Raw genomic sequence first — 23338 nt, forward strand, 5'->3', positions numbered from 1 at the left:
TACTCTATGACTACACAGTGGAAAACTCTGCAGCCATAATAGACCATTTAAAGCCGAGTAAAAGCTAAATTAATCTAACTGCCAGAGACTGCAGAATAATAACAGGTTTCACTTCGGGTCACCTCCTCACACGTGTCAGAAGGGAATTGGAGGGGAGTTGCTTTATTGTCTCCCCATTTTGTTTTTGTCTTTTTAAATGATGCAGTTCATGTGTTATTAGCATCAAGTTTGTTTACCTGAGCTTGCTTTCTGTCAGGCATGACTGGGCTGAATATGAAATGAGTTGGTGATGGACAAGGGCCATTTTCTCTATCCGTTTGTGGAATGGATGCGTTCATTGCTGCTTGCTTTCAAGCCATGTCTTTCAGGCCTGTGGATGCTCTTTTGTCCACCAAAGGACGCTTTGATGCATTTCCTCTCAGGTGTTTTAACCCTTGGTGGGTGTTTTAACCCTTGGTCCTTGGTGGGTGTTTTAACCCTTGGTGGTGTTTTAACCCTTGGTGGGTGTTTTAACCCTTGGTGGGTGTTTTAACCCTTGGTGGTGTTTTAACCCTTGGTGGGTGTTTTAACCCTTGGTGGTGTTTTAACCCTTGATGGGTGTTTTAACCCTTGGTGGGTGTTTAACCCTTGGTGGGTGTTTTAACCCTTGGTGGTGTTTTAACCCTTGGTGGGTGTTTTAACCCTTGGTGGTGTTTTAACCCTTGGTGGGTGTTTTAACCCTTGGTGGGTGTTTTAACCCTTGGTGGGTGTCTAATCCCTGGGAGAGGGTGATATCGCAGCAGTGGGAGAAAGGTTAGAAATGACACATCTCTCCAGAGCAGCTGGAAGGACCACCATGAAGCTGCTGTGTGGTAGAGAACGATAAGAGTGTCTGAATAAGATTTAGACGTTCATCTAAACAAAACAGCAATACCCTAAATCCCCTTGGATGGATTCTCAGGAGAGTATATGAACACACTTCTGTTCAAGCATCAACAAACTAGTTCATTGCAGTGATGTCAACTTTGCGTGGAAAATATTTCTCCACACTTTCACGAAAGAGGTGGATCACACATTCCCTGTCTTCTCCTTAATGCTTTTGGTTGTCGGTGGTAACATCCATCCGTCTGTCCTCTGTCTCTTCATACAAGCTGTGTGTAATAGAAAACACTGCAGACTTTATAGGCCAGCTTGGCTCCATTGTGAGGCTCTGAAATGATGTTTACACATTGATCTAGCCTCGCCTACTAACAGAAGGCAACAGGAGGAGAGCTGGGGAGAGGAGCATGCTAACTAAAACACTGTTTCTCTTTCAGGAGCAGAAACACTGAGCATTCAGACAGACATATATGGGCCTGTGTTCTCCAACAGTAGAGCATCAAAGCCACGTGGCCCGAATCCCCACGCCGTCTGGTCTGCTTGTTAAAGCCACGCTGTGCGCTTGTGTTTAAATGAAGGATTCTCTAGCACCATCACCATCAAAGCCCAGGGTGTGTTCTCTGTAATCTCAACCGCTGTTCTCTGTCTCTCAGAGCTCTCCTGTAGTTGTTTATTAATACATGAATTAAGTATGCTCTTGAAGAAAGACGCTAGAGACCGACTCAGACCGTGTTTGGCATACATCGCAATTAATACATTTCCTCTGTACAGATCTTGGGTTAGTTCATTAAATCAAATAAATTGAAATTTCATCAGTGACATGCGCCGAATACAACAGGTGTAGACCGTACAGTGAAATGCTTACTTACGAGCCCCTAACCAACAATGCAGTTAAAAAAAAAAATGGGTTTAGAATAATAAATAAAAGTAACAAATAATTAAAGAAAAGCAGTAAAATAACAATAGTGGGACTATATACAGGGGGGTACCGGTACAGAGTCAATGTGCGGGGACACCGGTTAGTTGAGGTAATATGTACACTACCATTCAAAAGTTTGGGGTCACTTAGAAAGGCCATATCTCAGACTGGCCAATAAAAAGAAAAGATTAAGATGGGCAAAAGAACACAGACACCGGACAGATGAACTCTGCCTAGAAGGCCAGCACCCCGGAGTCACCTCTTCACTGTTGACGTTGAGACTGATATTTTGCGGGTACCATTTAATGAAGCTGCCAGTTGAGGACTTGTGAGGCGTCTGTTTCTCAAACTAGACACTAATGTACTTGTCCTCTTGCTCAGTTGTGCACCGGGGCCTCACACTCTTCTTTCTATTCTGGTTAGAGCCAGTTTGCGCTGTTCTGTGAAGGGAGTAGTACACAGCGTTGTACAAGAGCTTCAGTTTCTTGGCAATTTCTCGCATGGAATAGCCTTAATTTCTGAGAACAAGAATAGACTGACGAGTTTCAAAAGAAAGTTATTTATTTCTGACCATTTTGAGCCTATAATCGAACCTACAAATGCTCCAGATACTCAACTAGTCTAAAGAAGGCCAGTTTTATTGTTTCTTTGATAAGCACAACAGTTTTCAGCTGTGCTAACATAATTGCAAAAGTGTTTTCTAATGATCAATTAGCCTTTTACAATGATAAACTTGGATTAACTAACACAACGTGCCATTGGAACACAGGAGTGATGGGTGCTGATAATGGGCCTCTGTACGCCTATGTAGATATTCCATTAAAAATCAGCCGTTTCCAGCTGCAATAGTAAATTACAACATTAACAATGTCTACACTATATTTCTGATCAATTTGATGTCATTTTAATGGACAAAAAAAAAAGTACATTTCTAAGTGACCCCAATCTTTTGAATGGTAGTGTACATGTAGGTAGTTATTAAAGTGGCATAGATGATAACATGGAGTATCAGCTGTGTAAAAGGGGGGGGGGGGGGGTTGAAAATAGTCTGGGTAGCCATTTGATTAGAGGATATCACTATAATATCACGGCCGGCCGGTGTGCAGTGAAAACTGGGTTGGGATCGTGTGGTGGAGCAGATGACCATTCACTACTAGATTGACGGCAGTGACTTCATCCTCTTTTACTATTCTTGCAATACCCCGTCCTTGACTCAACCAACAGAGAGAGGCTCTATGGCACTTACCATTGAATACACCTTTACCATGGTAACTGGTAACCACAACGGTTTTGAGTTATTCACCAAATACCGTTTGGATGCAACTTTCTTTTGTGACATGTTTGTCGCAGCATCAAGAAAGAGCCAAATGACAGAGGGTTTGGACTCAAACTCTACTTTATTTAGGTTGAAAACATGATGCCTCTATGTCCCCATACAATACATTCAGTATATACATTTGGCAATGAGGGACTGTACAGATATGTTATAGTAGTGAATACATACACGGGAAGAAAATGTACACTAAAGCATTAAAACCACTTGACCTCAAGAGTGGCTAGAGAGACCGAGTAAGTCGATGGCAACACGCACACACTTCTCTGAGGGTGAGAAGGACTATTCCAGGTTCCCAGAGAGACATAATGTGAAGAGTGAGTCTGCTGATTGAGACAAAGCTCCTTCTCTGCCTTCCAGAATCACCTCCCTTCCTCCCTCCTAGTCAGGCGAGGGGACTTCCTCCGTGCAGCGTGGACAACGTACGTGGGACCTTGCCTACAGTAACATGCATCTGTCAGCAGCCCTGAATAAAGATCCTCCTCTTCTTTATGTTTCATCTCTGCCACACAGGAACATTAAGACATATAGTGCATTCGGAAAGTATTTAGACCCCTTGACTTTTTCCAAATTTTGTTACATTATAGCCTTATTCTAAACTGGATTAAATCGTTTTTTCCCTCATCAAATCTACACACAATACCCCATAACGACAAAGCAAAAACAAATTTAGACATTTTTGCAAATGAAAAAAACAAATGTGATATTTTCATAAGTATTCTGACGTGCCACTCAGAACTTTGTTGAAGAACCTTGGCAGAGAATACAGTCTTGAGTCTTCTTGGGTATGACGCTACAAGCTTGGTACACCTGTATTTGGGGAGTTTCTACCATTTTTTTCTGCAGATCCTCTCAAGCTCTGTCAGGTTGGATGGGGGGCGTCGCTGCACAGCTATTTTCAGGTCTCTCCAGAGATGTTTGATCGGGTTCAAGTCCGGACTCTGGCTGGGCCACTCAAGGACATTCAGAGACTTGTCCCGAAGCCACTCCTGCGTTGTCTTGGCTGTGTGAGTCTTCGCCAAAGAGTTCAATCTTGCGTTTATCAGACCAAAGAATCTCGTTTCTTACGGTCTGAGAGTCATTAGGTGCCTTTTGGCAAACTCCAAACGGGCTGTCATGTGCCTTTTACTGAGGAGTGGCTTCAGTCTAGCCACTCTACCACAAAGGCCTGATTGGTGGAGTACTGTGTAGATGGTTGTCCTTCTGTAAGGTTCTCCCATCTCCACAGATGAACTCTGGAGCTCTTTCAGAGTGACCATCGGGTTCTTGGTCACCTCCCTGACCAAGGCCCTTCTCCCCCGATTGCTCAGTTTGGCTGGGCGGCCCAGCTCTAGGAAGAGTCTTGGTGGTTCCAAACTTGTTCCATTTAAGAATGATGGAGGCCACTGTGTTCTTGGGGACCTTCAACACTACATAATTATTTTGGTATCCTTCCCCAGATCTGTGCCTTGACACAATCCTGTTTCATAGCTCTATGGACAATTCCTTCAACCTCATGGCTTGGTGTTTGCTCTGACATACACTGTCAACTATGGGACCTTACATAGACCCGTGTGTGCCTTGCCAAATCATGTAAAAACAATTTAATTTACCACAAATAGATTCCAATCAAGGTGTTGAAACATCAAAGATGATCAATGGAAACAGGCTGCACCTGAACTCAATTTCGAGTCTCATAGCAAAGGGTCTGAAAATGTATGTACATAAGGTCTGTTTAAATTTTTTATAAATGTGCAAAAATTAAAAATCTTTTCACTTTGTCATTATGGGGTATTGTGTGTAGATTGGATTAAATAATTGATTAATAACATTTTAGAATAAGGCTGTAACGTAACCATTTTTAACAAAGGGGTCTGAATATACACATACACACACGTGGCCAAAAGTTTTGAGAATGACACAAATACAAATTTCCAAAAAGTTTGCTTCTTCAGTGTCTAGATATTTTTGTCAGATGTTACTATGGAATACGGAAGTATAATTACAAGCATTTCATAAGTGTCAGACCTTTATTGACACTTACATGAAGTTGATGCAAAGAGTCAATATTTGCAGTGTTGACCCTTATTTTTAAAGACCTCTGCAATCTGCCCTGGCATGCTGTCAATTAACTTCTGGGCCACGTTCTGACTGAATGCAGCCCATTCTTGCATAATCAATGCTTGGAGTTTGTCAGAAATTGTGGGTTTTTGTTTGTCCACTCGCGTCTTGAGGATTGACCACATGTTCTCAATGTGATTAAGGTCTGGGGAGTTTCCTGGCCATGGACCCAAAATATCGATGTGTGGTTCCCCGAGCCACTTCATTATCACTTTTGCCTTATGGCAAGGTGCTCCATCATGCTGGAAAAGGCATTGTTCGTCACCAAAATGTTCCAGGATGGTTGGGAGAAGTTGCTCTCGGAGGATGTGTTGGTACCATTCTTTATTCATGGCTGTGTTCTTAGGCAAAATTGTGAGTGAGCCCATTCCCTTGGCTGAGAAATAACCCCACACATGGTCTGAGGATGGTTCACTGTTGGCATGACACAGGACTGATGGTAGTGTTCACCTTGTCTTCTCCGGACAAGCTTTTTTACGGATGCCCCAAACAATCGGAAAGGGGATTCATCAGAGAAAATGACTTTACCCCAGTCCTCAGCAGTCCAATCCCTGTACCTTTTGCAGAATATCAGTCTGTCCCTGATGTTTTTCCTGGAGAGAAGCGGCTTCTTTGCTGCCCTTCTTGACACCAGGCCATCCTCCAAAAGTCTTCACCTCACTGTGCGTGCAGATGCACTCACACCTGCCTGCTGCCATTCCTGAGCAAGCTCTGTACTGGTGGTGCCCCGATCCCGCAGCTGAATCAACTTTAGGAGACGGTCCTGGCGCTTGCTGGACTTTCTTGGGTGCCCTGAAGCCTTCTGCAGAAATGCAGTGGAATTTTTTGGGGGGGGATTCAGTTCATTTGCATGGCAAATAGGGACTTTGCAATTAATTGCAATTCATCTGATCACTCTTCATAATATTCTGGAGTATATGCAAATTGCCATCATACAAACTGAGGCAGCAGACTTTGTGAAAATTAATATTTGTCATTCTCAAAACTTTTGGCCACGACTGTGTATATGTGTTATATATATATATATATATATACATACATACATATATATACACACATATATACACACACACACACACACACACACACACACACACACAGTACCAGTAAAAAGTTTGGACACACCTACTCATTCAAGGATTTTTCTTTATTTTTACTATTTTCTACATTGTAGAATAATAGTGAAGACATCAAAACTATGAAATAACACATGGAATCATGTAGTAACCAAAAAAAGTGTTAAACAAATCCAAATATATTTTATATTTGAGATTCTTCAAATAGCCACCCTTTGCCTTAATGACAGCTTTGCATATGCTTGGCATTCTCTCAACCAGCTTCATGAAGTAGTCTCCTGGAATGCATTTAAATGAATAGGTGTGCCTTGTTAAAAGTTAATTTGTGGAATTTCTTTCCTTCTTAATGCGTTTGAGCCAATCAGTTGTGTTGTGACAAGGTGGGGTGGGTATACAGAAGATAGTCTTTCACCAAATAGGGTCCATATTAAAGTCCATATTATGGCAAGAACATCTCAAATAAGCAAAGAGAAATGACAGTCCATTATTACTTTAAGACATGAAGGTCAGTCAATGCAGAACTTTTCAAGAACTTTGAAAGTTTCTTCAAGTGCAGTCGCAACAACCATCAAGCGGTATGATGAAACTGGTTCTCATGAGGACCGCCACTGGAATGAAAGACCAGAGTTACCTCTGCTGCAGAGGACAAATTCATTAGAGTTAACTGCACAACAGATTGCAGCCCAAATAAATGCTTCACAGAGTTCAAGTAACAGACAACTCAACATCAACTGTTCAGAGGAGACTGTGTGAATCAGGCCCTCATGGTCGAATTGCTGCAAAGTAACCACTACTAAAGGACACCAATAAGAAGAATAGACTTGATTGGGCCAAGAAACACGAGCAATGGACATTAGACCGGTAGAAATCTGTCCTTTGGTCTGATGAGTCCAAATTTGAGACTTTTGGTTCCAGCAGCTGTCTCTTTGAGAGACCCAGAGTAGGTGAATGGATGATCTCCACATTTGTGGATCCCACCGTGAAGTATGGAGGAGGATGTGTGATGGTGTGGGGTGCTTTGCTGGTGACCCTGTCTGTGATTTATTTAGAATTCAAGGCACAATTAACAAGCATGGCTACCACAACATTCTGCAGCGATACGTCATCTGGTTTGCACTTAGTGGGACAATAATTAGTTATTCAACAGGACAATGATCTAAAACACGCCTCCAGGCTGTGTAAGGGCTACTTGACCAAGAAGGAGAGTGATGGAGTGCTGAATCACCCGACCTCAGCCCAATTGAGATGGTTTGGGATGAGTTGGACCACAGAGTGAAGGAAAAGCATCCAACAAGTGCTCAGCATATGTGGGAACTCCTTCAAGACTGTTGAAAAAGCATTCCTCATGAAGCTGGTTGAGAGAATGCCAAGAGTGTGCAAAGCTGTCAAGGCAAATGGTGGCTACTTTGAAGAATCTCAAATATATTTTGATTTGTTTAACACTGTTTTGGTTACTACATAATTCTATATGTGTTATTTCATAGTTGATGTCTTCACTATTATTCTACAATGTAGAAAATAGCTTTAAAAAATAAAGAAAAACCCTTGAATGAGTAGGTGTGTCCAAACTTTTGACTGGTACTGATATATTTATTTAATTAATCAAATGTGAGCAGAATTTCCCTCCATTACATACAATGACCCTCTCCGTCAACATCAGTTACCTCATGAAGGTGTGGAATAGTCTAATCATGACATTGACAAACTCCTAAACCTGCCATGAAGAGTCATATACTGTATGCCAGTGGTTCACAACCATGGGTACTAGGACCCCTGGAGGGTACTTGGTCTATCCACAGGGGGTACCTTGAGAAGACTCATGAGACCATAGGCCTACTTGTAAAATGCACATGAGGGGGTACTTCAGGTGTACTCCGGGCAGAGTACAGTCCAGTTTGTGGTACAGTAACCAAAAAAGTTTGGGAACCATTGCTGCTGTATGCAACCCTACTTGACTTGTTCCCTTATCTTACCAACAGAATCAATTCACCTCCAGCAAACACTCATATAATTCCCTGGAAATGCCAATTGGAGGACAGCCTTTGATTTCCACATCTGCAATGATGCCACCCACTGGCTATGGGATTGCATAGCATGCTTCAGCACTCTCCTTATTAACATTTCGATTTTAAAGGACACGTCACTCCCTCTGGTTCAGGGGAGAAGTCAAGGTGTGTATTAAATCATTCCAACAAATAGATGGGTTATGACAGACTGGAGGTCTGAGTTCATCCAGGAAAATGGAATCCTCTGATTGGTCCATGGGGCTTCTACAGACAGTCTTTATGTGAGGCTGGACAATCCCATTGGTCACGAGACACCATCACTCATCAGTGAGTCAGAGTCAGAGGCAGTTGGACACATGAAGCAGAACTGACTAAAACACAAAGCGAAGCACCACAGTATATGAGACCAGGTCCGGGGTATTTAAGCTCTGGCCAAACACGATCACATGGCAGAGAATAGTGAGTCCTGGATGCCACGAGGCAGGCCTTCACAGAGAGGAGTAACACATCTGTAATAATAAGAATTACCCCAGAATAAATTACAGTCACAGAACAATCGTTGAAAGAAGCAGAACTCTAGAAATCAGCGGATCTAATCCGACTGATTCAACCCATGCATTATAAGGCATTTAACCAAACATTTGTTACGGACATCACACAATTTCATAGTGACTATACATACAAATGCTGATCTGTAAAATGTCGTTTTTAACAAAAACATTATCTGATTGACTGGTTTATGCAAAAACATATTCTTAAACCATAGATGCAATTTGTTGGAAATCGGAGTTGCATTGTGGGGGTTGGATCAATATCTGCAATCCCATTGTACCTATTGATCTGCAGATTCACGAATGAAATTGATTTTCTGAGGTAGACAATGCAGGCATATTCCATTCTACCCATACAAAGATGATGGCAGATTGGGAAGGTAATTTAGCCCATTTTGAGACTAGGCACCCATCTCTGGCTCATTTAGCCAATGGTGCTACTGCTGTGTAACATAGTTATCCATCTATCAGTCTGCTGACTGTCAAACCAGAGCTGTACTTACACTGTCCTACCAATGGGACACCCGTGGTGAAGGATATCAGAAATTACAGTCCCGGGATTAGACAGAGACAGACGTCAGTCTGTAGACCTTACAGCACTTAAACACTAAACTGTTGTTGCACTGATGGGTAAGGTATTCCCACAGGGCAGGTTTATTGAGTTTGCCGGCCACTGTAGAGTGCCCATATATAACCCAACTCCAATACATTAATGTGCCTTCCCCACTTCCTTTATAAAGGACATTACAATCTTTAGCTTCCCCTCACTAAATAAACACTTTCAGCATAACATGGAGCCAAATCCAATATGAACAGGTCTTGTGTGGAGGAGATTGGTACAGAGTGATACTGTTGAGGAAGCAGCTGTGGGATCAGTGAAACAATGCTCGTCAGCAGATAATGTGTCAGTCAATGATGCAATGATAATGTTGTAGCAAGTACAAACAAAAAGTTAATAGCTGGTCTGGGATCAGGTGGGTGATGACAGGTGAGCTGTGTTATCATCATCATCATCATCCCTGCCTCCTCCGCCAACTTGAACTCTGTCCTTCAGACCAATCATACAGAAGGAGAAAGGCAGAGTGACAGGGTTTCCCATGGGAGGTGGCAGGAGAGGGCATCTGACCCCTGACCCCTGTGTGACCTTTGGGGAAGGACGTGTCACTATAGTGTCCTGATGGCCACGGGGTAGAGCAGGGACATGTGCTCGGCCCCCTTGATGGGCAGCTTGCGGCTGGAGTAGAAGTGGATGATCTCGGGGACACTGTCGAAGGGACAGCTGTTCTGACCCAGGATGTACTTGTTCTCCTTCGTCCTCGACAGCTTCATGTGCATGAAGCCCTGGCTGCTCCTAGAAGGAGAGAGAAAACATTATTTCAGCTCTAAAAACGATGAATGCTTTATCTCCCAGCGGTACAGTGTGACAGATCATTCCCAGCCGATGCAGTACAGTAGGGCTGGTTTAGAACCCAGGTCACATACTGCGTGCTCATACGTACAGTAAGTAGAGAGTGCTACAAGTCTAATGAGCAGCCAGGAAGAATCACTTAGGCTACACCAGTTAATAAATGCAGAGCAAATGAAAAGCTCCCTGGGCTGTGCTCCCTTCGGTATTTCTAGGGCTGAGCCGGAGCCTTGGATCTGTGTGCTTTACAGCTCTTAAGTAATCTCCTGCTCTGGAGCCTTGTCTTAATGAGAAATGTGGCTGTATAAAACCCATTATGCTGCACTAGACAGAGGCTGCAGGGAGAAGGGCAGTGACACAGGCCTTTGATCACATAGAATGAGAAGGAGAGGAGGAGTGGAGAAGAGGAAGAGAGAGGGATGAGAGAGAGAGAGAGAGAGAGAGAGAGAGAGAGAGAGAGAGAGAGGGGGAAGGAGAGCGAGAGAAAGAGGGACATGATGAGGTAGAGGGGAGAAAGAGAGAGAGAGGAAGAGGGGGAGAGGGGGAAAAGGGAGAGAGAGAAGAAGAGGTAGATGGTGAGGTAGAGGGGGAGAGGGGGTAGCAGAAAAGTCCTCAGGAGACCATTTATCAGAAAACTTTTTTTCCTTTTTTTTTTCTTTCTTTTTTTTTTTAAACACAGACTCATGGTCCCAGAGAAAGTTTTTTTTCTTCTGTTTGCATTGTGCAATGCCAAAGATACTGCAGAATCAGCTCACCCGGAGGATTTACACAGTTAGGAAAAATATACAATATTTAGCAGAGCAGGTGTCACCTCTCCTGTCAACAGAAATAAAAAAAACAGTGGAATAAAGGCCAGACAGTGATGGACTGCAATGACTTCCTGTTCCCATAAGAGGGGAGTGGCATTCAAATATGGAAATATGTTTTCTTATCCATTCTGTCTCTGCGTGTGTGTGCGTGTGTGTGTGCATTATCAGCAGAAAGCACAAATTGCTGGGCATCTTAAATGAGATGTCCATACTTCCCTTATCTTATAAATACATTTGGAAAGCCTGAAGCCACATTAATCTCACTAAGACACCAGCAGAAACAAAACCATGGAGAGAACTTTAGGATCAAGGGGAAATTTAACAGGTTCAATTAAGGGACAATAACCATTAAAAATGACATTTCTCAAAACAGAGGCAAATACTTACTGTAAGTCAAATCTTTCATCAGTTCATGAACCAAGAGACAAAAACTTAGTGTGACACGGTGAAAGTAGTAAGGACCAATGCAGATGAAGGACAGTCAACAAGAATTCTCTAATATCTTCTCTTCAACACATTGCTGCTGTAAGACTGGCAAGTCACAGCCTTGACATGTATAGTTTCTGCACTAAAAGTATGGTTAGAGAGGGGGAGATAGAAGGAGAGAGGAGTCGGAGAGGGGGAGACAGAGACCCTAAAAGAAACGAGGGAGATTGAGAGCATCTAGCGTGAGGAGAGGTGGATGATCGTTTTATAAGAGAGCTGAGGGAGACTGCAGGGTTTCTCTGCTGCTATAAAAGTGTAGTAAATACAGCTAGTTTCAGCCTCCTTCATCACTGAGCCTGATCAGCCAGCCAGCTCCTCCAGTTGAATACATCTCTGTCATTACCAGGATGTTCATCAAATCAAAGTGTATTGGTTGGAGTAGATGAGGACAGATATCTCTAGTCACACAGCCTGTTCACTGCCTACATCCCAAAATACACCCTGTTCCCCATTTAGGGCTTAGGCCAAAAGTAGTGCACTATATAGGGAATTAGGGTGCCAATTTGGGATGCAGTCACTGTGTTGCTGCTTCTTAAGCTGGGCCAGGAGAGGAGAGGCCACTCTGAAGGCAAAGTGTGTTTGATTTATCAACAGCTTGAGGAGATAGGCCTTGGGTTACACGAGCACACCACTTAAAAAGCTAAACACATCAATAGGAACATTTTAAAAATCCCCCTAAGATTTTCCTCCCCGTCAGCGTTTAGCTACGCTTATCGCGTTTCAGCTCCGTGGAGACTCAGAGACAATGGCGCAAATAGACCACTACTCACTGCTGTCTGATAACAGAAATGTAGGGCTATTTTTGACAAGACTGGGCCTTTTGTGTTTGTTATCGTATCCTATTTAGTTGTGCGCTTTTATTGTCTAATCGGGATTAATTTCCCTCTGGAGGTCTGGTGTCCTGTTCACCGGGGGTCTATGACTTTCACTTGAACCCTCTCATCCTCACAGCAGAGAAATAGGCTGACAGCCATCATCGTTTATCTCTACCTCTCTACATATATTAGACTGCACCACAAATGATGCTTCAACGCAATAAATCCATGGCTTCAGAGAAGCCAAAACTCACCCAACAGAAGATAATGATCCAGAAAGAAAGCCATGACCTTATGAAGCATTGTGGGACAGGAAATGTCCTGAATAGCTATTCTTCCGGTTTAATACATACTGTGGCAGCCACAAACAGAGCGTGTCTGACTGGAAGGATTACAGACATGATCAGGACATGACCACACCTGTTCCTCGTGGTTGAGAGTGACTTTAGAAACAAGAATGTGGTTGGTTCTGATCATTATAGGTCAACTATATTGTACATAACACAAAGCTGTGTTGTTGTCGTGTTTCATTTGGGAACCATTCCAAGTGTGGTAATATCCAGGAAGAAAACATGCATTAATAAAACGCACTGAACTGTGCACTGAACTGCACGCACACTCCACAACAAACTGGGAGAAACTGTCTCTCACAAGAAAGACAAAGAGAAGACACTTTCCTGAGACACTTTTGCCTCTCCTGACATGAGTTCAACTGCAAACGCGGAGAGCTTTTGTTGTTCTTTCTACAACTCCAAGGCTTTATAGTTTCTCATGTGTTGTAGCATCAACACATGTTGTTGCATAAATCTTTGTTTTCCTCTTTCATCAACGGTTTATTTTCTACCTCAGTCAGCCCGTAAACCCGGCTGTGTAAAACCCCTCCCTGGGGGAGAGCTACGGCTCTCAGAGACCAGTGAAAGGCTAAATGTGTTTTATGCACCTAGAAGACCACTCATCTTCAGAGAGAGGAGAGAGGAGAGAGAGAGAGAGAGAGAGAGAGAGCGAGAGGAAGAGAGACAAACAAGGTACCCTCTCTCCCTGTCAAAAGGCTCTCGGGACTGGTGGTTAGTGAAAGTCTGGGCCTTCATCGATGATGCAAAGCACAAACGTGTCGCCGAATTGGCCCCATGAATATTTCAGCAGCTCCAGACATGGAGTATCTAAACACAGGGTCTTCTAGCCTCTGCCACAGAGGTTTCAGCATCTGCCAACATGGAGTATCTGGCCTACACATTGGGTTTCCAGCCTCTGCCACAGAGGTTTCAGCATCTGCCAACATGGAGTATCTGGCCTACACATTGGGTTTCCAGCCTCTGCCACAGAGGTTTCAGCATCTGCCAACATGGAGTATCTGGCCTACACATTGGGTTTCCAGCCTCTGCCACAGAGGTTTCAGCAACTGTACTCTGTCACCCCCTCCCCACTGCCGGCTCCATGAATCAACCCGCTGATTGTTTACTGGGTTGATCTGAATGACCCTACAACCTCCTCTGCTTCCTACCAGTACTGCACAACTAACAGTCACGCTGGCAGGACACAGGCACATGATCCACCACACACACACCAGAGCGGTTTAGAAATATCTGCCTTCCTGCCTTTGCTCTCTGTCCTGTGTGGATGACATCTCCACTGATCTGTGCCGGGGGTCCAACAAAGAGTGTGTTGTAAACAGCCTTTTACACAACTATGATGTATGGTTCACAAGCACACAGACACGGAACAATTCATTCCATCACTCCTTTCTGGATTAGTCCCATTATTCTGGGATTGACATTGGTGGTCCTAGACACACTCAGAAGTCTACGTGTTTGAACTTTGAACTCAGAGTCAATATGACTTTCTACTACAGTGACTGGCCATGGAGGCAGCCGGACTGACAGGGTCAGAGGTTCAGTGCTGCTGGCTGAAAGGTCACAGTTCGTGGGCTCTAGCCGAGAAGGAAAGCTGCTACTGGAGATCAACAACACTCCTCTCCTCCACCCCCTCAGACATAGCATGGGACGTGTCCTAGTGACCTTCCCGAGTGACACAGCGGTCTGAGGCACTGCTTCTCAGTGCAAGAGGCATCACTACAGTCCCTGTTTCGAATCTAGAATGTATCACATCCGGCCATGATTGGGAGTCTCATAGGTTTCCGCACAATTGGCCCAGCGTCGTCCGGGTTTGGCCGGGGTAGGCCGTCATTGTAAATAAGAATTTGTTCTTAACTGACTTGCCTAGTTAAATAAAGTCACCCCAAACAACCCCAGCCCCGTCTATCCAATAAGGCCTACCAGCCTACTGCACCAGACAGTCCAGCCAATGGCCCAGCACTGTCTGTCCAATCAAGCCCACCAGTCTAATTCCCTGTGTGTGTCCCCTGGCAGGCCAGAGCAGAGTCCCAGAGCTCTGGTAATGAAATGAGCAGTCAGTCAGTGTGAGGAGCAGTGGAGCAGCTCTGGACAGCATCATCTCCTCCTGCCAGCAGAGATGAGCCTAAAGCAGATGGACGAGGAGCGTCCTCGGGCCCAGCAACGCTTTTTCCTCCTGCCAGCAGAGATGAGCCTAAAGCAGACGGACGAGGAGCGTCCTCGGGCCCAGCAACGCTTTTTCCTCCTGCCAGCAGAGATGAGCCTAAAGCAGACGGACGAGGAGCGTCCTCGGGCCCAGCAACGCTTTTTCCTCCTGCCAGCAGAGATGAGCCTAAAGCAGACGGACGAGGAGCGTCCTCGGGCCCAGCAACGCTTTTTCCTCCTGCCAGCAGAGATGAGCCTAAAGCAGACGGACGAGGAGCGTCCTCGGGCCCAGCAACGCTTTTTCCTCCTGCCAGCAGAGATGAGCCTAAAGCAGACGGACGAGGAGCGTCCTCGGGCCCAGCAACGCTTTTTCCTCCTGCTGCAACGTATCTAATCTAACGCGGACTTTATCGACAGATATGTGCTTTATTGTGAATAACAAAAGAGCACAAATGTCAGTTTCTATCTGAAGAAAGGTGACAATAATACTGTACAACTGTCTTCCATGGCCATAATTCCAGCGGTTATCCTCTCTGCGGCTCATATCAGAGGCACTTTCTCTGCCCCTGTGGTGAAATGTTTTTCTCAGACAGGGATTGCTGTGTGCTGGTGAAATGGCAGCCGGCTGACACTCATCAGTTGGCTGGCTCCCTGCGGTAGTGTGAGCCCTCAGAGTCGATGGGATGTGACTGCCCTGTGGAGGTGAATGCCAGCTGTGCAGCGAGACCCTTTAAGCTACCCTCCAGCTAAATGTCAGACCAGACTAAACCAACTAGGGCCTGTCCCTTGGACCCTCCGCTGGCCTTGAGACAGGTCACAGTCAGGGGGCTGAGGTCAGCTATGGGGGCATTATGAATTCAGTTCTGGGCAAGTCCGCGGGGCTAGAGATGTTACCTGGTGGAGGTGGGAGGGCATCATGTAGGAAGGACAGGGTTCTTAAAGGTGATGTGTATAACCATACTAAAGAGACAGTCAGCAGGTAGGTAGGAGGTGAGGAAGACCTGTGGGTCCATGAGATATTTCCGTATTTCATGTTCAATATGTGAAAACATGTTTTCACTTTGTTATTATGGGGTATTATGTGGATTAAATCCAAATGGATTAAATCTAAATAATAAATGTTGAATTCAGGCTGTAACAACAAAATATGGAATAAGTCAAAAGAGGTATGAATACCTCTGAAAGCACAGCAGGTGCTGGATATTCTCTAGTGTGTGAGAGGGTGTCGTCAACTGCACACAGATTACTTATGTGTAGTGGACAGTATATGTATGGGAAGGGTCTTACTTGAGTGAGAGGGAGAAGTCGTTCTTGCTGGTCTCACTGTTCCTCACCAGGTAGCTGGCCTCCTTACACAGCCTCAGCAGAGACTCTGCATCCGTCCTGCTGATCGCTCCATGGTACCAGCTACAGGGTGGAGAGAAGAGGGAGGACATAGCAGAGTTTCAACTGGAGAAGGTGTCTTATCTAACATCAAAAGACAATCAAATATCTCCACAGCTCTACCTCAGAAGAACCAACACAAAATAACCAAATCCATAGAAAGAATCATAGGAATAGAATTACTAGTCATTATAATTCTGTGGATGGAAAGACGGTAGGGGAGGATAACTTACAATTGGCTCTCCAGGGACATGGAGGGGTCAATGCGTTCCCCCAGAGCAGCACTGCAGTGGTCCAGAGAGGTCATCTTGGTGTTGACCAGACAGCAACTGGAGTGGATGCGGGGCGGACGCCCTCCTTTACCCTCCCTGGTGGGCGACATTCTGGACTTCTCCACCCCTTCAAACTGGACTGTAAATGAAGGAGACACAGCCAGATATGAGCATCACAATACAACAGCATCTCAATAGAGACATCCTGGAGACATTTCAAACATCAGCCTTGGAACACTGGACACCCCGCCTCCGTTTCTGTATAAAGCTAAGGGACGGGCCTCGAGAAATGGAACCACTCAAATTCATAGAGCTATGGATGCAAGGACAGACCATCTATGATATCATAATTACAGTTTTAACCATGCTATTCAGTGTTTGTTTACATAGTTTGTAAACCGAGTAAAAAACAAGCTGATATTTTGGAGCCTGATGGGGTACGACAGTTGAACTAAGCTCATGACACATTTACAAGTTATATTGTTCAAGAATCAATGGGTATATCTCATGACATTATAAGTCTAAAATGGAAGTAGCAACTAAGGATTCTAGCTTCAACAATCTGACCATTGAAATCCATCTTGTGTTTCCTGCACTCATCAATTATAAGCAATGCAATTAAAGTGGCGTTGAGTTCAGAGAAGCATGTGTTCGAAACACTGGGCCGCTGTGAAACACTGGGCCGCTGTGAAACACTGGGCCGCTGTGAAACACTGGGCCGCTGTGAAACACTGGGCCGCTGTGAAACACTGGGACGCTGTGAAACACTGGGACGCTGTGAAACACTGGGACGCTGTGAAACACTGGGCCGCTGTGAAACACTGGGCCGCTGTGAAACACTGGGACGCTGTGAAACACTGGGACGCTGTGAAACACTGGGCCGCTGTGAAACACTGGGCCGCTGTGACTTAATTTTCATGATTCCTCCTGGTCTTTCCCGGCTTGTATGCGCTGTCCTGCAGTGAGACGTGTTAATGAGAGGAGACAGCCATGCCTCAGTGTTTAAACACACACCGCACCACTCTGTACAACACATCCCCCTCAAGGAACTTCACAGATGAAGGCAGAGCGAGACAGAAATCAATCCAGCCACACTGTGTACACAATGCCAGACGGGAGGGAAAACACAACATGCACAAACTAGTCCAGGTTAATCATTGAGCCAGGCCTTGAAAAGTCAACTAGAGAATAGACAGGCTCCTTTGGAAGTTGGCACTTCTCAGGGCTTTGCTGCTCGGCCTGATGGGGGATCGGAGGTGATCCATCCAAATCGTGACACGTCCCTGACAGAGTTAGAGATGTGCTTTTAGAGCATACAGAAACAAGCTACTCAATCTCCCTATTTACACAGTCTGATGTGAGATCAGAGGGTGGGAGGGGACCAGGAGTAGAAGTTGAAAACTCAGAACTTCCTGGTAGTGGTCAGCGGTCAGAGACACTGACACAGGAGAGTGGGCTGTTTTACTCCACAGGTCATTTCTGTAGTTGATGTCACACCATCCTTTGGAAAGAGCCCCATTTCCAGTTGCCTTGGCTTGCTACCCCCAGCAATAAACTGAGGTCACCCTTCAACATCAAACACATGACCAGTCTGTCACTGACAGAATGTTGAAGACCGCTTTAGGGCTTCAAGAGGAGTGGAGCAACATCAAACGTGGAGCCTCTGATGGAGGCAGTTCATTTAGCATACTCTTAGTTGTGATTGCATGCCCCCCACCACCACTCATCTCAAGGGCTAATCTCACTCCAGGCCTGGGTTTAACTTCACTGAGTGGACATAGCTCCTCCAGACAGACAGACAAGAGCCACTGGAATCACAACATGTCGATGGGGAGGAATGTGCTTGTCTAGTCTAGACCACACCTCCAGTCAAAGGATAGCGTTTCACTTTCTGTAAAGCTATTGTAACATTGAGAGTCCTTACAGTCCTTCCACCATTATACACTGAACAAACGTATCAAACGCAACATGTAAAGTGCTGGTCCCATGTTTCATGAGCACAAAAAGCTTATTTCTTTCAAATGTTGAGCACAAATTTGTTTACATCACTGATAGTGAGCATTTCTCCTTTGCCAAGATAATCCATCCACCTGACAAGTGTGGCATATCAAGAAGCTGATTGAACAGCATGATCATTACACAGGTACACCTTGTGCTGGGGACAATAAAAGGCTACTGTGCAGTTTTGTCACACAGCAAAAGTCTCAAGTTTTGAGAGAGTGTGCAATTGGCATGCTGACTGCAGGAATGTCCACCAGAGCTGTTTCCAGTGAATTGAATGTTAATTTCTCTACAACAAGCCACCTCCTATTTCATTTAAGAGAATTTGGCAGTACGTTCAACCGGCCTCACAACCACAGACCACGTGTAATCACGCCAGTCCAGGACCTCCACATTTGGCTTCTTCACCTGCGGGATCGTCTGAGACCAACCACCTGGACAGCTGATTAAACTGTGGGTTTGCACAATCAAATAATTTCAGAACAAACTTTCAGAAACCGTCTCAGGGAAGCTCATCTCATCATCCTCACCAGGGTCTTGACTTGACTGCAGTTCGCTGTCGTAACCGACTTCAGTGGACAACTGCTCACATTCGATGGCCACTGGCACGCTTCATGGCTGAATCCCAGTTTCAACTGTACCAGGCACATGACCAACAGCGTTTATGGCGTTGTGTGGGCCAGCGTTTTGCTGATATCAACTTTGTGAACAGAGTGCCCCATAGTGGCAGTGGGGTTATGGTATGGGCAGGTATAAGCGGCGCACAACAAACACAATTGTATTTTATCGATGTCAATTTGAATGCTCAGAGATACCGCGACGAGATCCTGAGGCCTGTTGTCGTGCCATTCATCCGCCCGGCGATCACCTCATGTTTCAGCATGATAATGCACGACCCCATGTCGTAAGAATCTGTACATCATTTCTGGAAGCTGAAAATGTCCCAGTTCTTCCATGGTCTGCATATTCACAAGACATTGGCACGTTTGGGATGCTCTGGATCGACGTGCAGGACAGCATGCTCCAGTTCCCGCCAATATCCAGCAATTTCGCACAGCCATTGAAGAGGAGTGGGACAACATTCCATAGGCCACAATCAACAGCCTGATCAACTCTATGCAAATTAGATGTGTCGCGCTGCATGTGGCAAATGGTGTTCACACCAGACACTGACTGGTTTTCTGATCCATGACCCTACTTTTATTTTAGGTGTCTGACCAACTGATGCATATCTGCATTCCCAGTCATGTGAAATCCATAGATAAGGGCCTAATGAATTTATTTCAATTGACTGATTTCCTTACATGATCTGTAACTCAGTAAAATCGTTAAAATTGTTGCATTTGTTTATATTTTATGAATCAATAAATGTAGATGTCTTCTAGAAACAACCTAATGTAAATGCCTGACATGCACAACTAGAAGCAATTAACTCTGCCTGATGCTAAACTACATACTGAACAGCAGAAACCTATTCTGAGCATCCCTGAAGCATTCACAGCATGTGCTTACCACTGGAAAAAGCTACATCATACATACATGATCATGGTGTTCCACCAGTGACCACCAGGGGCTCCCCTTAACCTAATTTCTATTGTTCATGTGAATAAGTATTTATTTAATTTAATAAACTAAGGCTTCGTTTACACAGGCAGCCCAATTCTCATGTTTTGCCCAGATAATTGGCTAAAAATCTGACTGGTCAAAATACCAATTTGTGCCAAAAAAAAATAAAAAATCTGAATTGGGCTGCCTGTGTAAACACAGTTCCATGGCTTGGCTATACAAAATGATAATGATACAGTTTATAGCACTAATACATAGTTGAGTCTAAAGGTGACACACATTGTACAGTATAAATGAGGCAAAATGATTTGCTCTGCTAGTCTCCGTTGTTAAATAAAAGTCAAATATGGAGGATATATTTTCACAAATCGGTTTCTGTAAACCGTACAAGTCTGATCCATATATGTTTAATGTATGTGTGAGAGATAGGGTTTCCATGGAGACTGACCGGGTGGGAAAAGATGCGTGTTTGCAGCCCCTCACCCTGTCAGCCAGGACACAGCCAATCTGTAGCTCTGCAGCAAACCTTCCCCTGAGTGTACGTCTGTGCAATAATGTCACAGGAGGAGACAGCAGGAGAGGGACTGCTGTAGTCTATATATTGTATTTCCTCTTTAATGAAACAAAACCCTATCTCTATAAAAAAAAAATGTCCGCTGTATCTCTGAAACAGTGGAGGCTACAGAGGGGAGGATGGCTCATAATAAATGGCCGGAACGGCATCAAACACCTGGAAGCCATGTGTTTGATACCATTCCACTAATTCCGCTCCAGGCTTTACCATGAGCCCGTCCTCCCCAATTAAGGTGCCACCAGCCTCCTGTGCTCTGAACGTATAAGTGTGTGTGTTGGTGTGTGCTATATGAGTGTGTCCGTATGTGTTTGTGAGAGTATTATCAGAACATGAGGAGTTCCCATTTGAGGAAACTTTCGGTCAGCTATTTGTCATCACTGTGGCAGACAGAACGAACACGTTCTTGATGCTATCAGCTATCACATACCAGTACATGACATTGGCAAATGTCTGTCTCCATTCCAGGTCTACGGCTATGAAGGAATATGAACCAACACTAAAGTCTGTTATTATTGGTTTGATGGTGATAGTTTAGACTGACGTTCACCTGAGCCCTATTCAGAGCTCTCAATCCCACTGTAATTATGCCTAATACTAATTCCTAAACACCTCAATTAAACTCTGACATCTACAGTAACATCAGATCCACAAGGAACCCGCTCAGTGTGATTAAACGATTGTTCTTCTCTTGCTTTTGACTCCACCTCGGCAGAGTGAATGGCAATCCTCAGCGGCGTTCACCACTCAACCTCTACCGTCAGAACAGGCCTTTTCAGAGGCAACACAGATAGCTTCAAAGAGGCATTACTAAGGAGTGAGCCACTAACAACAACAAAAAAGCGACCATTTTATTTGTTTGAGTGTGAAGAGCATGTGTCTTCTACGATTGCCAACCGTCTCCCCCACAATAGCTGGAGCTGCAGCGGTGTTATAGTTTGGCTGATTCCTGGCAATACGTAGACCAAACTCATTCCCTTTCATTCTCCACCGCTCACACTCAGGACGGACAAGAGGGGATTGAAGAGAGGATTGGCACACAGGTAATGAGCCCTGGGGGGCAGTTAGAGTGATGGAAGGACCCACGCGGACGCACACACATGCCATTCTGTGTGTGTGTCTGCCAGCCTGTCTACACGACCTGTGTTGTGGCGTGTAAAGCAGAGCAAATGGAATCTAGGTATCAGATTGAACCGTCAGTCAGACGGTGATGGATGGTTGAAGGGCCCACCCTCTCCAGCCTTCCACCTATCTCTATAGGCTCCCAACAAAACACAGGCTGCAGGGATGGATGGTTGAAGGGCCCACCCTCTCCAGCCTTCCACCTATCTCTACAGGCTCCCAACAAAACACAGGCTGCAGGGATGGATGGTTGAAGGGCCCACCCTCTCCAGCCTTCCACCTATCTCTACAGGCTCCCAACAAAACACAGGCTGCAGGGATGGATGGTTGAAGGGCCCACCCTCTCCAGCCTTCCACCTATCTCTACAGGCTCCCAACAAAACACAGGCTGCAGGGATGGATGGTTGAAGGGCCCACCCTCTCCAGCCTTCCACCCATCTCTACAGGCTCCCAACAAAACACAGGCTGCAGGGATGGATGGTTGAAGGGCCCACCCTCTCCAGCCTTCCACCTATCTCTACAGGCTCCCAACAAAACACAGGCTGCAGGGATGGATGGTTGAAGGGCCCACCCTCTCCAGCCTTCCACCCATCTCTACAGGCTCCCAACAAAACACAGGCTGCAGGGATGGATGGTTGAAGGGCCCACCCTCTCCAGCCTTCCACCTATCTCCACAGGCTCCCAACAAAACACAGGCTGCGGGGATGGATGGATGGTTGAAGGGCCCACCCTCTCCAGCCTTCCACCCATCTCTACAGGCTCCCAACAAAACACAGGCTGCGGGGATGGATGGATGGTTGAAGGGCCCACCCTCTCCAGCCTTCCACCCATCTCTACAGGCTCCCAACAAAACACAGGCTGCGGGGATGGATGGATGGTTGAAGGGCCCACCCTCTCCAGCCTTCCACCTATCTCTACAGGCTCCCAACAAAACACAGGCTGCGGGGATGGAGGGAGGGGGGTGGAGGTAGAGAGGAAGGGAGATGGAGAGAGGGAGCTGATTGGCCACAAAGGGTCAAAGGGACATCTAGAGAGGACCAGAACATGCCTAGACCAAAGCAGAGCAGAGATAGAGCGACAAAGGAATCCAGCAAGCTGAAAACCACTCACTACTGCCTTCTCTCACTGAGACAACCACCCACCTTCCACACAGCACATTTACTAAGTAAGCCAGCTAATTAATTCTCATTTACTAATGGTACTTCCATCAAAAGAGTGAGTTCACTGGTCAGTGGGGAAAGCTGGAGATCTACTGCTGTATTATAGGGTTACAATTAAGATTTCCAGCTTGACGTGTGAAATGATTAACAGGTTTGAAGGCTCATTGAAATGCATGGCACATTGTGAGCATCACACCATAAAACCATTACAAGGCCATGGGAGAGAACGAGCAGCTTGTAAAACCCCTGCTTTCTGTTGACATCCAGGGGAAGTCCAATAGGATCTGCTGAAAGGATTATGTAGAAACACATTTGCTGAGCCCACTGGTCTTATTCTCTGACGAGTTCAACATCAAGGCACGTTATTTTTCTATGTAAATCCCAAAACGTATTCCGACGAGTTTTCCCAA

The 23338-nt window shown here is 45.2% G+C and overlaps 1 protein-coding gene across 3 annotated transcripts in view; it reads right to left on the reverse strand.

Annotated features, from left to right (window-relative positions):
• Positions 1-3155: 3155 nt before the first annotated feature.
• The window catches only part of LOC115112187 (SH2 domain-containing adapter protein F-like), a 137939-nt gene continuing 117756 nt past the window's right edge, over positions 3156-23338 (reverse strand). For all 3 annotated transcript variants that reach the window (XM_029639055.2, XM_029639053.2, XM_065011911.1), the window contains 3 exons: positions 16470-16647; positions 16141-16260; positions 3156-10194 (listed from right to left, as the gene is read on the reverse strand). In XM_029639055.2, the coding sequence (XP_029494915.1) occupies positions 10008-10194; positions 16141-16260; positions 16470-16647 (485 nt within the window). In that variant the 3' untranslated portion in view covers positions 3156-10007. The remainder of the gene's footprint in view (positions 10195-16140; positions 16261-16469; positions 16648-23338) is intronic.

Source organism: Oncorhynchus nerka, linkage group LG27, assembly GCF_034236695.1.
Source record: "Oncorhynchus nerka isolate Pitt River linkage group LG27, Oner_Uvic_2.0, whole genome shotgun sequence".
In the NCBI taxonomy this organism is placed as follows: Eukaryota; Metazoa; Chordata; class Actinopteri; order Salmoniformes; family Salmonidae; genus Oncorhynchus; species Oncorhynchus nerka.